Source organism: Lontra canadensis, unplaced genomic scaffold, assembly GCF_010015895.1.
Source record: "Lontra canadensis isolate GAN:19392208 unplaced genomic scaffold, GSC_riverotter_1.0 scaffold10, whole genome shotgun sequence".
NCBI lineage: Eukaryota > Metazoa > Chordata > Mammalia > Carnivora > Mustelidae > Lontra > Lontra canadensis.
The window spans coordinates 2,863,811-2,882,135 of NW_022631004.1; the positions used below are offsets into that span (position 1 = coordinate 2,863,811).

The 18,325-nt window shown below is 38.6% G+C and overlaps 2 protein-coding genes across 5 annotated transcripts in view; one reads left to right on the forward strand and one right to left on the reverse strand.

Annotated features, from left to right (window-relative positions):
* The window catches only part of PALLD (palladin, cytoskeletal associated protein), a 409,629-nt gene extending 402,571 nt beyond the window's left edge, over positions 1-7,058 (forward strand). For 2 of the 3 annotated variants that reach the window (XM_032855455.1, XM_032855457.1), the window contains 4 exons: positions 1,515-1,722; positions 4,489-4,654; positions 5,181-5,314; positions 6,475-7,058. In XM_032855455.1, coding sequence (XP_032711346.1) covers positions 1,515-1,722; positions 4,489-4,654; positions 5,181-5,314; positions 6,475-6,647 — 681 coding nt within the window. In that variant the 3' untranslated portion in view covers positions 6,648-7,058. Of the gene's footprint in view, positions 1-1,514; positions 1,723-4,488; positions 4,655-5,180; positions 5,315-5,474; positions 5,521-6,474 lie in introns of all 3 variants that reach the window. The other variant, XM_032855458.1, reaches the window with a different exon arrangement.
* The window catches only part of CBR4 (carbonyl reductase 4), a 68,109-nt gene continuing 54,397 nt past the window's right edge, over positions 4,614-18,325 (reverse strand). Inside the window, exon 5 of one of the 2 annotated variants that reach the window (XM_032855460.1) lies at positions 4,614-4,697. In XM_032855460.1, coding sequence (XP_032711351.1) covers positions 4,630-4,697 — 68 coding nt within the window. In that variant the 3' untranslated portion in view covers positions 4,614-4,629. Of the gene's footprint in view, positions 4,698-10,031; positions 10,212-18,325 lie in introns of those variants that run through there. The other variant, XM_032855461.1, reaches the window with a different exon arrangement.

The window sequence follows — 18,325 nt, forward strand, 5'->3', positions numbered from 1 at the left end:
TGCTGACTACCCTTGACTTGGTACTAAGTGCTAAGCAAAAATAACTAATCCAACTTCAATAGTAACAAATCTGCTCATCTGCCTCCTCCCAATTCCATATCAGCTGAGAGCATGCTTCTGTTCAAGGTATGACCTGCTTACAATGACCTTAGATTCCTGAAACCAGGCTTGCTTTCTTTACACAATCAGAAGGGCTGGAATTCGAATCAGGGTAGAAAAACCCGGCCTTTTCCCTTTGCTTGATTGTGATTAAGTCTGTCCACTGGCATATGTGCACTGTGAATTAGGTGGGCTGAGTGCACAGCGCCTTGAGCAATTCTCCTCCTGCACACACCTTGGCTTTGGCCAGGATCTAATCTAGCAAGGTGGGAACAAACAGTGCCATTTCATTTCTAAACCTGGGAAAGGCCTAGAGCCTGACCAGAGAGAGGTGTGCATTCCCTCTTCCTCCTTACCACCTCTAGTGATCTCCAAACAGGTGAAGCAGTGAACTTGGAGAGCTGGGGGAGAGCCCGTACACAGAGGGGAGGACAGAGAGGCTGACCTTGTCAATAGCCAAGCTAACTACTGCTGTCTTTGTTTCCAACATGTCTTCATCCTTTTAACCAGTAATTTTACTTAATTTTTTTCTCCCTTAAATTCTCAAGACCTTTGTTACATGTACGGAGAGAGGCATCTTGTAGGTAATATAAATGAGTATCACACAAGAATGGAATTTGGCAGAGCTGGGTTTTCCAAAGAATTACAGTCCAACTGACATCTTTTTGTATGAGATTTCCTACTAGTAAATTTGGGATGACGGGGAAAAAAAAAGCTTTCCTTAATGGTGTTTTTCTTCCCTTTCACAATCAAGGGCAAAACTATAAAGAGCTGACAGATGGTAACCATCCCTACCCTTCACAGCACAATGTGTTATTAGCAATTAAATGTGCTTTTTAATCTGATCTCTGGTCAACACAACTGTCGTGGCCTCAGGATTTTATGTTTCCATTGTGATGCTAATTTGTTGAGATGGCTTTCTGGGTAATTTCATATTGCTCTTGTTGCTTAGTTTCAAGGATTATAAAATAGTAATAATAGCTCTGTGTGCTTATGGATGCATTAACTGATGTCTCCATAGCTATGGCAACCCTCTGATAACAAGCTTTATAGCGTACACATGCCAGTTGAGTAAGCGTTGTTATTGTGGTTGGACACCTTTTCCCAGAGAGCTCAGAGCCCTGTGCTGACATCATCCCTGGAATCTTTATGACCCTGGGTGAGGTAAGACAAGAACAGAAATCTTTAAAATCCGCATTTTACTTTTCTCTGGGTTGCTCTACAAGGGATATTTAGAAGTAACGCCATGATTGCTTAAGAAGCCATTGAAAGGTTTAAGCAAAAGAACAACATAAGCTGACACTAAAAGCCATCTCTTGTACTACCAAAGAAAGAATTTATGGTGGTTTCTTAGCTATTAGTGATTCCATTTTGTTTCAGTATTACAGAAATTTGTATGTTCCTTTCTGGTTTAGGTCAGTGGGTTACCAACCCCAGATCTAAGCTGGCAACTAGATGGAAAACCTATACGCCCCGACAGTGCTCACAAGATGCTCGTGCGTGAGAATGGGGTGCACTCCCTGATCATAGAGCCAGTGACCTCACGAGATGCCGGCATTTACACGTGTATCGCCACCAATCGAGCAGGACAAAACTCATTCAGCCTGGAGCTTGTGGTTGCTGGTAAGCAAGTCTGTGAATTTTTTTCTCTCAGAATGAATTATCAGATTCAAAAATGTAAATTAATCCTACATTATTAACCAATATGGAAAATAAATCAAACTGCTGAAAAAACAGATTGTATCAACAAAACAGCCAATTAGGACATAAGGCTTATTAGCAAATCAGAAACATTAGGGTTTTTTTTTCAGTGTAGCCATCATTATTTTTCCTATCTTCCATTAGCCTGGCCGAGAGAGGAGTTTAGCAGCTGTTCTGAGTCATTCTATTCTCATGTGTGTTGGCCTCCTAAGTTACATAGAGAAAGAGCAATGGTATCATGGATTCCAGAACCAAACTTGATACATATAAGAATTTGCTCATGGGGCGGATGGATGGCTCAGCGGGTTAAGGCCTCTGTCTTCGGCTCAGGTCATGATTCCAGGGTCCTGGGATTGAGCCCAGCATCACGCTCCCTACTCAGTGGAGCCTGCTTCCTCCTCGCTCTCTCTGCCTGCCTCTCTGCCTACTTGTGATCTCTGTCAATAAATAAATAAATCTTAAAAAAATTAATGATTTGCTCATGCATAAAGTTCTGCCTACTTTTAAAAGTAATGTGCAGTGGTGTCAAAATTTAGAAATTTGAAATGTTATCATCTACCCCAAGTGTCATAGTCAAATTCAGATTTGCTTTTTAATGAATTATAATTTTAGGTAAATTTTGTAAAATTATATGTAATGTATAAAATCTTACCCTTAGATAAGGAAGGTTTATAACACCCTTAGAAGCTGAGCATAAGTAAGAGTCTGTTAACTGTTCTCAAAAAGAATGTTTATTACTTATACCTCTGTTTGCAGAGTACTTCATTTATATTATCTCAGCTGGTCCTCACAAAAGCCCTCCAAGATAATTGGAAGAAATTTCCCTCATTTTACAGGTGTGGAAGCTAGAGTAAGTGACTTTCCCTGGGCCCTATTCTGTAAAGTGAGGGCCAGAGGCCAGATTCACATAGTCTGTTGACTCCCAGTACTCCTCCCCACAGTGAGCCACTGCTCTATCAGGAAATAGAGTAGCCATGAGAATAAAGCTCAGGAGGTCCTGGCTAAAATCCTAGATAACGATTCTAATAAAAGTACCAGGACATTTTTACACATAACTCTCAAACACCCAGGCTGTTGTGTTGTGTTAACCATGCTTTCAAATTTTACATCAGGTATTCGATATTCCTACACAACTAGGATCAATTTCATCCAACCCACTAAACATCCCTCTTCCAGCTAAAACTGTTCAGCATTCTGCTGTCGACTGTTCCCTTCTATCCTATCTCCCCTTCAGGACTGAGACATGAAGGTCTGAGAGACACAGGCATCTTGGTCTGTGCTCAGTCAGCACTTACACTGGAAAGGGGGCAGAGCGCACAGTAATTAGAAGCCTCACGTCTTTGGCATCAACTCTCAGTTCCAAGCCCAGCTCTCCTGTATTAGCTATGTCTTTTGGAAAATAGAGAACATCTCTGCAGCTCGGTTCCCCCATATGTAAGATAGGGGCCATAAGGTGTCACAGAATGTTTGTAAGGACTGTGTCATTTTGTAAGGTTTAAATTGTAGGAAGCTCTGCATCATCACCAGCACAGCAGTGCTCCAAAATGGTGAGTGTGATTCAACTGGAGATTGCTTTGACATTAAGGTTCACTTTATACCCTTTATGCTCTCCTCAAAACTGGGACCCAGAAAGAATATTGAGGTCTGTTCCCACTTCCTCCAAAATAGGCTGGGTCAGGAAACCATGTGAAATACAATAAAAGTGTAATCCTCTACCTCATGCAAACTCATAGAGAGTCTTAGGTATCTGAAATTTTCAGGTGTAGTTTTTATCCTCTTCACCTGTTTCTCCCCTGGTTGTTTTGCTTTGATATATTTGACACTCCAAAGGAGAGGTGATGGATAAAGACATCCTCAAATGCATTATTGATAGCTCAGGAGAAAGTAATTAAACTTTATTCTTTCTCTGAAATTGTTTCCACCACAGATGTATGGAAACAGTTTCCCATCAGATAGTAACATTCAGAGGGTTATTAACAAAAAGTTCTGATTTTTTTTCAGACTGAGTAATAAAGTTGTCTTTTATGGCTTCCTTCCTTCAGGGTAATAAAAAGTCATCTTTTTATAGCTTCCTTCAAAGAATACAAATTGGAATTCGTAATTTATAGGATGTACATTCCTAGTTTATAAGTAACAATTGAAAGCTGTCAAATTTAGATAAAGATGTCTCCCCACTCTTTTCCTCCTTTAACCCTATAGTATGTCTCACGTAAGCCAAGACTTACAAATCTTCAGGATCTCCATAGCAAACATTTCTGATCACAAGGAGGGAATCCGAGTGGATCAAATTCTTAGAAATACTTGTTCTCCTCAGAGTCACTAGATGGCAGTGGTTGGTAAAGGTTTTGAGTGCTCGGTGACATCATTAGGAATGAAGCCATCCCAGATGCTAGCAATGACTTAGGAGTGTCACGAAGCCTGTCAGGCATTCTGTGGAGCAGATGGCCAGTGGACTGTGTGGGCCTGTCAGACTTGAATTAATTGATGAAATAAATGAGTGGAATGAAGCACAGGAACCTTTCTTGGTGAAAGGAATTTGGAGAAAGGACTAGCATCTTACCGCCTGAAGTGAAAAATGGTATCATAAAATAAAAGATACATTTAAACAATGTTTCTGAAAGCTTCTGAATTCTTTATAGGGCTACATTTGTGTACCACTGATCGATAATTCATCTCCCGTTTCCTTAGCTAAAGAAGCACACAAACCCCCTGTGTTTATCGAGAAGCTGCAAAACACAGGAGTTGCTGATGGATACCCAGTGCGACTGGAATGCCGTGTCTTAGGAGTGCCACCGCCTCAGATATTTTGGAAGAAAGAAAATGAATCACTCACTCACAGCACTGACCGAGTGAGGTGAGAATACACAATGACTTAATCCACATCTGTTCAATAGGTCCTGAGGAAACATAAAGAGATGCACTTTATGTAGCACATAAATCTCTGTGAGAGTCACGCTATTGATGGTATCAAAGACAAAAATCACTCTTTACCCTCATGTATAATTAAGCTTCTGGAAGGAAGCTCTCATTGTATGTGATAAACATTCTAACTTAAATCTCAGGGGGATTTCTTTGAGTGTTTACACCTAGAAGAAAAAATGAATTCATTTGTGTCCGTGGTGATACAGAAACTATTCAGTGGGTTTTGTAAAGGCTGATCCTCCACTAGAAATTAAGTGCGCACATTTATTCAACCTCTTGATGTCTGCTCTTCTCTCCCATTAACTTTAATGGGCTAGCAGCCTTTCCAGAATAAGGATGACCCTATTATCTGCTACGTGCCCAATTCTGTTTCTAATGATCTAATTAAAAATGATGCTTCATGTCCAAAGCCACTTTTTAAAAATTTAGAACCCTAATGACTTTATCCATTTCTCCAGCATGCACCAGGATAATCATGGCTACATCTGCCTGCTCATTCAGGGAGCTACAAAAGAAGACGCTGGGTGGTACACGGTATCAGCCAAGAATGAAGCCGGGATTGTGTCCTGTACCGCCAGGCTGGATGTTTACAGTGAGTGCCACTTCATCTCCTCTCACTGCAGTTACTCATTAAATCATGAAAAAGCAGACATCTGGACAGCCAATCATACTACTTTTATATAAGCTTATAAACAACTGCGGAGTTTTATTTGCCCAAAATTTCATATTGCTCTTTCTCTTTCTATTTATAGTTTCTCAACATTAATAGTGAACTACACCAGGAGAACAAATACCCAAGTATCATTCAGGAACTTTGCATTATTAGCAAAATATGCATGTTGATTTCTCTTACGTTGGCTAGTCAGTTGTGGCTTCCTTACGCAAGCATTCGTAGGAGTTAACAGTAGGCGAAGGCATAACCACGTTTTTCACATTTTCTTGTTACTGTGTTCTGCAAATGACTGCCTTTTAACATTTCTTGTTATATCCTACCACAGCGTCTTACTGCACTCTAAATGTGTGTACCATTGATCCCGGAATGCATCCTTTCTGTGGCTTAGCACTTTTCTCTTTAATATACCTTAAGCAGCTCAGCAGTAGTTTTGTGAGTGTTTGTGTATGTATATTTGTGTACATGCATTTTAAAGAAACTTATTTCTGAATTCACAGACTAGTACAGTAGCATTATGTGATCTATTGACATAAAGAAAACCACTAGAAAAAAATTAAGAACTGATAGCAAATTTTACCTCTTGTTGAATAGGAAATAATTTTGTGAGGTTCTTCAAGTATTGAGTGACCTCAACCTTCCCTTCTGCCCACTTCTTTCCAACTGACTAGTGCTGAACCATCCATCCTGAGTACCTAACTACTGTAATTATTATGACATTTGTGCATTTTGTGCTTTGAAGATGTTTTTTAAAGAGGGGGAGAGGTGAGAATTAGGAAGCTGAGCGACTGTTTTTGAATGACTTCCTGTGCTGCAGTAAGTATTAACTTTAAAAGAAACTACACTTCTTTACTACCTAGCTGTTACAGTCCCACTACCCTGGACAGAAAGTAAATCTGCAATATATGAGGAAAATTTGCAAAACTGTGCTTACATTTTAGGATTTCTACCATGCTAAAGAACATGTGCCTGGTATATACGAAAAGACATTCTGTATTTACTTGAAACATTTAAGTGCTTTCCAGGACATCTTGAGGTTTTTTTTTAATCTTTTTTTTTTTTTTTCCCCTTTTCTATTGTAGCCCAGTGGCATCAGCAGCCACAGAGCACCAAGCCAAAAAAAGTACGGCCCTCAGCCAGTCGCTATGCAGCACTTTCAGACCAGGGACTAGACATCAAAGCAGCGTTCCAACCCGAAGCCAGCCCATCTCACCTGACGCTGAATACCGGCTTGGTAGAAAGTGAGGACCTGTAATCCAACATTCTTTTTAACGCTGAAACACTGAAACAGCCACCATTGCCTTGACCAACATATTCCTTTGTCACATTATGTAAAGGGCAAAACATACCTTTGACTATAAGAAATAAACACCAAAATAATACTTTTCCTACTTGATATACCAAACTTAGAGTTTCAGTAGGTGATGCTCATAGAAATGTACACATTGCACAGAAAATCTTCATTCATCATCCAACTTAAAACTTGTGGAATCTCTGTGATGAAAGCGATCTGAAATGCCAAAATGCTAATGGAAATCAGCTGTTCAGAGGTAACCAGAATTTGTATTCTCCATAGTGCCTTAAACACTAGCTGTAGGTGCTACACAGCATGACAGTGTGGAATGCTTAACAGGAGGCAAATGTACCACAAATAATACTAAAATGTTTCTAAGTGGGCAGTGTGTTCAGACAGCTACAGTGAACCAAGTGCAATATATAGGGATGAAAGGAAGAGGAAATGACAAATCCAAGTAAATGCCTTGTTTTTGCAAAATTGTTTTATATTAAATCATAAGGAAGGAATTACTGGCCTTAAATTTTATTAATATCGAGAGCTTTCTAACAAGGTTAATACCTTAGTTCTTAACCACCTTTTTCTTTATGTGTAGTATTTTCTTTTCATGCTACCTTGGTAGGAAGCTTACTTACAATCCATATTAAAAGGCTAACTTAATTATAAATAATACAAAGTATTCCAAATAAAGCAGAACTGTATTACAGTCCATTCCACAAAAGACATCCAAATCACCCAAATGACCAAGGCGTATAGTATTCAGCGGAAAGAGGGGTCTGGAAGGAGTAGGAAGAATGAAGGAAAATGCTGCCAGCACACTTGTACTCATTTAAAAAAAAGTAGAAGAGGCAGGAGACATGGTGAAGGCCAGGATTTTCTTTGGTTTTCAAAAAAATAAAAATATTTTTTTCCTTTAGGTAAATACTTTAGATAAATACTTTTACCTAAAGTATAAGTAAAAAAACACTGCCATTCAAATGTCAGGGGATCTAGGGTCAGCTGGGAGATTGGAGCCCATGTGCTGTGGAAGTTTCAGTGTCTGAAGTCTGTGTAGTCGCTGAAGAGGTTAGGTGTGTTGAGCAAGTGGAAAATGGACCGAGACTGCAAGATTGGCATCAGTAAGGAAACTGCCTGTAAGAGCTAGTCTACTGGAGGAAAATGGAGACTTGGGAAAGACAAAAAGAGGTTTGTGCCACAATCAATTTTTTTCCAATGGCACCATGATATGGTGAATGGAAAATATGAGTTCACTTCCATGCTGCCATGCAACCTTGCCTTAAGAAGGTGCTAGGTTCCGGGTAGTTTGTAAAGGCATCTCTGCAAAGACTGATTTTTGAATGCATATGCTCCTGCAACAGCTAGACTGACAGGATTCTGACCAGACTTGATGGTTTTAAGTCGGAACCAATAAACTTTAAAAAGGAGGAAAAAAACTAATTTGGCCAGATATTATATTATAAAACATGAGGTTTTAATGGTACTTTGCTATGAAAAGAAAACACTGTATTCCTTATGCAAAACACATATATCTTTCATTATTTATAATAAAAATGTTGAACTGTCTTAGCTCAGTTAATTCAATATATAGTATTTTTTAAAATAATTTTATATCTGTGTACCACCCCATATATTTCATATTACTGCTTCACATGTACAGCTTTCTACTACTTTGTAAGAACACCAACCAACCAAGTTTTAAATGACTAATAGGCTTGATCACTGGGTGGCAGATGTTCTTTGCAGAGTAGTGCAAGTTTCTTTGACCACACTCGTATGCGTTGCTAATATGGAATTTAAGATACCATACAAAGTCTTTCATGGACCTAGCTATATCGTAGAATTATGACTTAACATCCTATCTTACTTGCCAAATTTTTCTGAATGTGACTGTTTGCTAATTTGCTGGGTTTGGGATTGAGTAGCATTATTTGCCACCTTTTATGTTGTATTTATAAAAAAGTACTATCATACTACTATTTGGATTGTTGTGCTGGTGTAATGTGGATTTAACATCAATAAATATTTAACAAATAATAGCTGCAATTTTGTGACGCAAAATACTCCATTGTTTTAGTTTTCTGTTGCTTATGTCATAAATTAGTATAAACTTAGAAGCTTAAAATAACATTTATTAGCTCACAGGTCTATAGGTCAGAAGGGCTGGGTTCTGCACTCTGAGTCTTACTAAGGCTAACATCAGCACATCCATTGGACTACATTCTCATCTGGAGCTCTTCCAAGTTCAAGGAGTTGTGACAAAATTTATCTCCCTGCAGTTGTAGGCTAGAGGCCTCAATGTAATCTGTTGGCTAGGGGGCACTCTCAGCTCCTATGGGCCATCTGCATTCCTTGCCATGTCATCCCCTCCATCTTCAAGACCAGCAAAGAGACTCTCAGCAAAGAGAATCCCTCAGCAAAGAGAATCTCCCTCAGAATGGATCCTTCTCATGCCTTGATCTTGTCAGAGGCCCAGCCCCTTCTAAGGGATCACATGATTAGGTCAAGCCCAAGTGAATACCCCTCTTTCTTAAAATGACCTGATTTTTTTTTTAATATAATTAAAATCTCTCCAAAGCAACACCTAAATTTGTGTTTGATTGGATAACTGAGAGAAGGTGTGTGTACACCAGGAGGTGGGAATACTGGGAGCCATCTTAGAATTCTGCCTATATGCATGTAAATAATGTTGGTTCCTGTGATGCCCTATGGGGAAAGTATACTGTGACCCCAAACCATATGCCCTCTCTTGACATCTATGAAATTAAATAGGGTTCTAGTTCAAGATGGATGACAGGATCCTGAACACACCTCCTCCCACAGACACACCAAATCAACAACATACATAACAATTTCTTCTAAAAGAAACCTCAAAACTAACCGACTGACTGCTACACATTAGGCAAATGAGACAACCCACATCAAACACATGTAAGAGGTTGTAACACAATCTTGCCCTAAATGCCACCCCTGGCGCAGTAACCTACAATCAAGAGGGAACTCAAAATCCCAGACTTCAGCCTCAGGATCAAAGGATTTGAACCCCACATGAGTACACCAACTTTTTTTTTTTTAAGATTTTATTAGTACCCCCAACTTTTAAGACCCGTACCCGAGAGACAAGCCCCAAGAATATCTAGCTTCACAAGCTAGTGGGGCCTACAGCCACAAGACCACAAGGCTATAACAATCTGACAAATAGTCCTTAAAAGGCTCCAACAGGGTCACCCACCCTAGGGACCAGTTTTTCATGAAAAGAGCCTATTTGCTTATCTTAAAGCATCAGCCTGAGTGGTAGACACCTAATTTAATAAACATCCAGGGGTATACTGAAATAATCCAAAGACTAAGGCTGGTGAGTACCAACCATCTCTACGCTCACCCTCTGCCTCGCTCCGGGTCACTAGTATCTCCAGAAAGAAGCTTGTACAAATGTCTGGCACCCTGGTTTTTGCAGCTGCCGCCCAGGAGATACCTCTTGATTGCCTGGCTATGGTGGCTAGTGGAGGCAGATCCCTGTAACAGTGACTGTAAGAGAACATAGTTCTTAACCACCTACAGCCCAAGAGCGGAGCAGGGGCAGAATGAAACACAATCCTCCTGGGAGAGAGGACTATTTGCTTATCCTTATAGATGTAGCCTGAGCGGCAGGCTTCTAATGAAACACACATCTAAGGGCCAACTTTAATCCTCTCCAGAGACCTCCAAAGCCAGCCACTATCTTGACACTCTCCCTCAGCCTCACTCCGGGTTGCTGGCATCTCCCCAAGAGGAGCCTGTGCACATGTCTGAGGCCCTGGTTTGTGCATGCTGCCCAGCCGACATCCCTTGACAGCCTGGCTCTGGGGCCAGAGGATTTATGTTCATGAGTCCCATAAGACTAGTGAGAAACAGTTCTTAACCAGCTATTCCCAATATATAACCCCTAAGACTCCCCAGCCAAGACACAAAAGAGAGCACACTGAAAAGCATTGCCAGTCTCTCTGTGAAAGGGACAATTACCTTGTCTTCATAGCTGTGCCCTGAGGGGAGGCTTGTAATTAAAGACACTTCCAGAGGCTGACTACAATCCCCTCCAAAGACCAGAAAGGCCACCAATGCACATCTTCAAGCTCTCCCTCTGCCCTACCTCAGTTCACCAGTTATTTTCAAGAAAGGAGCTTGTATCTACATCTGGTACCCCTGCTTTCCCAGCTTCTTTCCAGAGAGCATATCCCTTGACAACCTGGCCCTACTGGCCAACAGGGTTTGTGTTCATGGGCTCAACAGAATGGTGGCAAACAAAGAAACAGCTCTTAACTGGCTATAACCCCAGGATTTAGCTCAGAAGCAGCAGATATGCTCTAGTCCCAGTCTTCCCCCAAAAGAGATATATCTGCATACTTTAAATGTTGCGAAGAATATGGCTTTTAAACAGCCTGAATCTAGGTGCTGACTGAGTTTCTCCAGTTAGCATAATGACAGGTCTTGGCACAGCCTCAACTACCAGAAGCCACTAAGGATGAAGTAGGCTGCTTGGACAATAACAAAGGTTTGAGCTAAGACTGGGTTGGACAATAAAATTCATCTCCTACACAAGGCTACTCCTTCAAGACTGGGAGAGGTGGCTATTTTATCCAAAGCATAAAAACCAGGAGTGTCAAGGAAAATGAAGAAACACAGAAATACATTCTAAAGGAAAGAACAAGATAAAACATCAGAAAAAAGACCTTAATGTAACGGAATTAAGTCACTTACCTATTAAGAGTTCAAAATAACATTCATAAAGATGCTCACCAAGCTCAGGAAAAGAATGAATGAAAAAAGTGTAAACTTCCATAAAGAGAAAGAAAATATAAGTCAGTACAGCAAAGAGAAGTCACAGAGCTGAAGAATACAGTAACTGAGCTGAAAAATATAATAGAGAGGCTCAACAGCAGACTAGAGAAAAAAAATTGGAGAAGATGATGGGGAAAAAGAGTAGATGAAGAAAAAAGGATCAGTGAACTTGAGGCTAGAGCACTGGAACATGTTCAATTATGGCAGCAAAAAGAAAAATGAAGAGTGAAGATAGCTTATGGGACTCATGAAACAACATCAAGCTGATCAACATCTGCAGTATAGGCGTCTCAGGGGGAAAAAAAGGAGTCAGAAAATTTACTTCAAGAACTAAGGGCTGAAAACTTCCCTAACTTGGAAAGGGAAATAGACATCCAGATCCAAGAAGACCATAGAGTTCCAAAAAAGATGAACTCAAAGAGACCCACACCAAAACATATTATAACTGAACTGTCAAAAGTTAAAGACAAAAAAAAATCTTAAAAGCAGCAAGAGAAAAAAAAACTTGTTACATACAAGGGAAGCCCCATAAGACTATCAGATTTTTCAGTGAAAACTTGGCAGGCCAGAGAACTGGAATGATATATTCAAAGTGTTGAAAGGAAAAAAAAAAGTCTGATCAAAACTATACTACCCAGTTACCATTCAGAACTGAAGGAGGATAAGAGTTTTCCAGACAAAAGTTAAAGTTTGTCACCATTAAACCAACCTTACAAGAAAGGTTAAAGGGACTTTCTTAAGGTGAAAAGAAATGGCACTAATTAGTGGCTGGAAAACATATGAAAGTATGAATTTCACTGTTAGAGGTAAACAGTAAAGGTAGTAGATTAATCACCTATAAAGCTAGAATGGAGGTTAAAAGACAAAAGGAGTAAAATAACTGTAACGACAATAATTAGTTAAGGGAGACACAAAATAAAAAGCTAACATGAAAAACAAAATGGGTGGGTAGAGTAAAAAAGTATGTGTGCAAATTTAAGTCATTATCAATTTAAAGTAGACTTATCAACATAACTTGTATTATGTAAGCTGTAAGCCTTATGGTACCCACAAAGCAGAAACCAATAGTAGACACATGAAAGCTAAAGGAATCGAAACATACTGCTATAGAAAATAATCAAGTCACAAAGAAAAGGGGCAAAAGAAGGGAAAAAGCATTCCTAAACAATGAGAACAAATTAACAAAATGACAATTAGCACATACCTATCAATAAATACTTTAAATGCAAAGAGACTAAATTATCCAATAAAAAGACACAGAGTGGCTGAAGAGATAAAAACCAAGACCTATCTTAGAGATAAAAACCAAGACCTATCTTTTTTTTTTTTTTTAAGATTTTTTTATTTCAGACAGAGATCACAAGTAGGCAGAGAGGCAGGCAGAGAGAGGAGGAAGCAGGCTCCCCGCTGAGCAGAGAGCCCGATGCAGGGCTTGATCCCAGGACACTGGACACTGGGATCACGACCTGAGCCGAAGGCAGAGGCTTTAACCCGCTGAGCCATCAGGCGCCTCAACCAAGACCTGTCTTATGCTTCCTGCAAGAGACTAACTTCAGATGTAAGAACACACACACACTGAAAGTGAAGGGATGGAAAAAGATATTCCATGAAAATGGAAACCAAAGTAAAGGTGGGGTAGATAAAGTCTGTTTTCTCTGATATCCGTTAAGATAGTAAAGAGATAAAGAAGGTCATTATAAATAATAAAGGGGTCAGGGACACCTGGGTGGCTCAGTCAGTTAAGCCACTGCCTTTAGCTCAGGTCATGATCCCAGGGTTCTAGGATCTACTCCCACATCCAGTTCCTTGCTCTGCAAGGAGCCTTCTTCTCTCTCCACCTCTGCCCGCCACTCTGCCTACCACTCTGCCTGCTCATGCACTCTCACTCTCTCTCTCTCTCTCGCTTTCTCTCTCTCTGACAAATAAATAAATAAAATCTTTTTTAAAAGGGGGGGGGTCAAGCCAACAAGGGGATACAATATTTGCAAATATTTATGCATCCAACATAGAGCACCTAAAGATATAAAGTAAATATTAATGCGAACATAAAAGCAAATAGAAAACACATATTTGATCAAAAAGGAGAAATATATAACAATATAATAGCAAAGGACTCTAATACCCCACTTTCATCAATGGACAGACCATCCAGATGGAAAATTAATGAGGAAACAGTGGCCTTAAACAATACATTAGACCAGATGGACTTAACATATATACAGAACATTCTATCCAAAAGTAACATAACACATTCTCCTCAAGCACCCAGGGAACATTTTCCAGAGTGGATCACAGTTTAGGCCACAAAGCAAGTCTTAATAAACTTAAGAAGATTAAAATAATATCAAGCATCATTTCTGACCACAATGGTAAGAAACTAGAAACCAATTACGAAAAGGAAATGGGAAAATTCACAAGTACGTGGAGATTAAACAACAGGATACCAAACAATCAATAGGTCAAAAAGGAAATCTTAAAAGGGAAATCAAAAAATAATGTGACGAATGAAAATGGAAATATATCAAGACTTATGGAATGCAGCAAAAGCGGTTCTAAGAGAGAAATTCATATGATTACATTAAGAAACAAGAACTATCTCAAGCAATGTAACTTATACATCAAGGAAATAGAAAAAGACGAACAAATGTAGCCCAAAGTTAGCAGGAGAGAGAAAAAAAGGGGGGGGGAGCAAGAGAAAACATCAGTGAAAAGAAGAAGAGCTTGTTTTTTTGAAAAGATAAACAAAATAGATTTACCAAGAAAGCAAGAGGACTCAAATGAATAAAATAAGAAATGAAAGAGGAGACATTAGTGCTAATACGACAAAAATACAACGGATCATAAGAAACTACTATGAATAATTATATCCTAACAAATTGGACAACCTAGAATAGGTGTATTCTTAGAAAACTAAAACATACCAAGAATGAATCAAGAAGAAATAGAAAGTCTAAACACAACAAATACTAATAAGGAGATTGAGTCAGTAATCAAAAACTTCCCAACAAACAAGAGTGCAGGACCAGCTGGCTTCACTGGTGAATATTACCAAACATTTGAAGAAAAATTAATACCAATCCTTTTAAACTCTTCCAAAAAATAGAAGGGGAGAGTATGTCTCCAAAGTCATTTTACAAGGCCTGCATGACCCAGTACCAAAACCAGACAAGGACATCACAAGAAAAGAAAATTATAGGCCTGTATTCCTAATGAACATAGATATAAAAATGCTCAACAAAATTTAGCAAACCAAATTCAACAATACATTAAAAGGATTACACAATATGATCAAGTGGGATTTATCCCAGGGATGTAAGGGTGGTTTAACATCCACAAATCAATGTGCTATACCACATTAACAAAATGAAGAACAAAAATCCTATGATTATCTCAACAGATGCAGAAAAAACATACGATAAAATTCATTATTGATTTATGATTTTAAAAATTCTCCAAAAAGTGGGTGTAGAAGGAATGTACCTCAACATAATAAAGGCTATACATGACAAGCCCATAGCTAATACCGTACTCAATGATGAAAAGCTGAAAGCTTTTCCTCTAAGATTAGAAGAAGACAAGGATGCCAACTCTCACCACTTTTATTCAACATAATACTGGAAGACCTAGCAAGAAATTAGGCAAGAGGAAAAAAAGGCATCCAAGACACAAAAGAAGTAAAACTATCACAATATACAGATGACTGCTATATATAACAAAACCCTAAAGACTCCATAAACTATTAGAGTAAATGAAGTTAGTAAGGTTTCAACATACAAAATCAATATATGCGATCAGCTGTATCTCTTTGCACTAATAAACTATATTAGAGAAATTAAGAAAACAGTCCCATTCATGACTGCATCAAACAGAATAAAATACCCAGGAATAAATTTAACCAAGTGAAAGAACTATACACTGAAAACTATTGATGAAAACACTGATGAAAGAAACTTTCATGAAAAACACACAAATGAATGGAAATGCATTCCATGCTCAGGGATTTCAAGTATTAATATTGTTAAAATGTCTATACTAACCAAAGCAATCTACAGAATCAGCACAATCTCCAGCCAAATTCCAATGGAATTTTTCACAGAAATAAAACAAATAATCCTAAAGTTTCTATGGAATCACAAAGACCATGAATAGCCAAAGCAGTCTTGAAAAAGAAGAACAAAACAGGATACATCATGGTCTTAATTAACCCTGTAACAAAGCTACAGTAATCAAAACAGTATAGTATTGGCATAGAAACAGACACAGAGATCAATGAAACAGAATTCAGACCCCAGAAATAAATCCACACATATAAGGTCAATTAATTTATGGCAAAGGTGACAAGAATATACAATGAGGAAAGAACAGTCTCTTCAATAAGCAGTGCTGGGAAAACTGGACTGGCACATGCAAAAGAATGAAACTGGACCACTATCTTATATCACACATTAAAAAAAATAAGTAATTCAAGATGGAATAAGACTTACATATAAGATGTAAAAACCATAAGACTCTTAGAAGAAAACACTGGCAGAAAGCTTCTTGACATCAATCTTAGTGATGATTTTTTGGATCTAACACCAAAAACAAAGGCAACAAAAGCAGAAATAAACAAATGGGACTACATCAAATTACAAAATTTCTGCATAGGAAAGGAAACCATCAATAAAACAAAAAGCAAATCCACTGAATGGTATTAAATACTTGCAAATGTTGTATCTGATAAAGGATTAACATCTAAAACATATAAGGAAGGAACTCCTACAACTCAGCAGAAAAAAAAAAAATCTTAAGAAATAGGCAGAGGATCTGAATAGACATTTTTCCAAAGAAGACACACATGGCCAAAAATACATGAAAAGATGCTCAACATTATTAATCATTAAGGAAATGCAAATGAAAATGACAATGAAATATTACCTCATACCAGTCAGAATGACTATCATCAAAAAGAGTAGAGGGGCACCTGGGTGGCTCAGTGGGTTAAGCCTCTGCCTTCAGCTCAGGTCATGGTCTCAGGGTCCTGGGATCGAGCCCCACATCAGGCTCTCTGCTCAGCAGAGAGCCTGCTTCCCCCTCTCTCTCTCTGCCTGCCTCTCCGCCTACTTGTAATCTCTGTCAAATAAATAAAAAATTAAAAAAAAAAAGAGTAGAAATAACAAGTGCTGGTGAAGATGTGGAGAAAAGGGAACACTTGTGCAGCTGGTGGGAATGTAAATTGATGCAGATGCTATGGAAAATAGTATGGAGGTTCCTCAAAAAAATAAAAACAGAACTATCATATGATCCAGCAAGTCCACTTCTGGGTACTTAACCAAAGGAAATGAACACTAACTCAAAAAGATATATGCAACCCTACGTTTCTTGCAGCATTATAATAGTCAAGACATGGAAGCAACCTACGTGTGCACTAATGAATGAATGGGTAAAGAAAATGTGGTATATATGGTAATGGAATATTATTCAGTCATAAAAAAGGAAATTTTGCCATCTGTAACAATACAGACAGATCTTTAGGGCATTATGCTAAGCAAAATAAGCAGACTGAGAAAGGCAAATACTGTATGATTTTATGGAATTCAAAAAATAAAAACCAAAATTAGTAGCAGGGGCTGGGAGTGAGCAAAATAGTGAAGGTGGTCAAAAGGTACACACTTCCAGTAATAAAATAAATAAGTCCTGGAATGTAGTATACAGCATGGTGATACATATTTGAAAGTTGCTAAGAAACTCTCTTAGACTATTGGTGGGAATGCAAGCTGGTACAGCCACTCTGGAAAACAGTATGGAGGTTCCTCAAGATGTTAAAAACAGAGCTACCCTATGACCCAGCAATTACACTACTGGGTATTTACCCTAAGATACAGATGCAGTGAAAAGAAGGGACACCTGCATCCTAATGTTCATAGCAGCAATGTCCACAAGAGCCAAACTATAGAAGGAACCGAGATGCCCTTCAACAGATGAATGGATAAAGATGTGGTCCATATATACAAGGGAATACTACTCAGTCATCAGAAACGATGACTACCCACCATTTGTATCAACATGGATGGAAATGGAGGGGATTACGCTAAGTCAAATAAGTCAAGCAGAGAAAGACGATTATCATATGGTTTCACTTGTGTGGAACATAAGGAACAGCATGGAGGACCACAGAGGAAGGGAGGGAAAACTGAATGTGAAGAAATCTGAGGGAGACAAACCATGAGAGAGACTACTGATGCCAGGAAACAAACTGAGGGTTACAGAAGGGAGTGGGGGTGGGAGGATGGGACAACCACATGATGGGTGTTAAGGAGAACACATGTGGTGATGAGCACTGGGTGTTATTATATACAACTAATTAATTGTTGAACACTACATCAAAAACTGATGATGTACTATATAGTGGCTAACTGAACATAATAAAAAAAATGAAAGTTGCTGAGAGAAGCAGGTCTTAAAAGCTCTCATCACAAGAAAAAAATTTTGTGTGTGGTGATGGATGTTAACTAGATCTTACTGTGAGCATTTTGCAATATACAAAGAATCATTAAGTTGTACACCAGAAACCAGTATGACACATATCAATTATGCCACAGTAACAAAAAATACAAAAATAAATTAAATACACACATCAATATATTAAACATTATAATCCTGCAATGAAGAAATTTTTCAATCTAGTGGTATCCCAAAGAAATTGCCACAGGATGTTTTTCAAGAAGTCTGTCTTTTAAAAGTCTTCTTTTTCTTCAGTCCCCATAAGACCATTAACAACCTGGGCAAAATGCCTGAAGAAGTGAGAGCACATAGGACAATTTTTCTTACAATAAAGCTTCTGA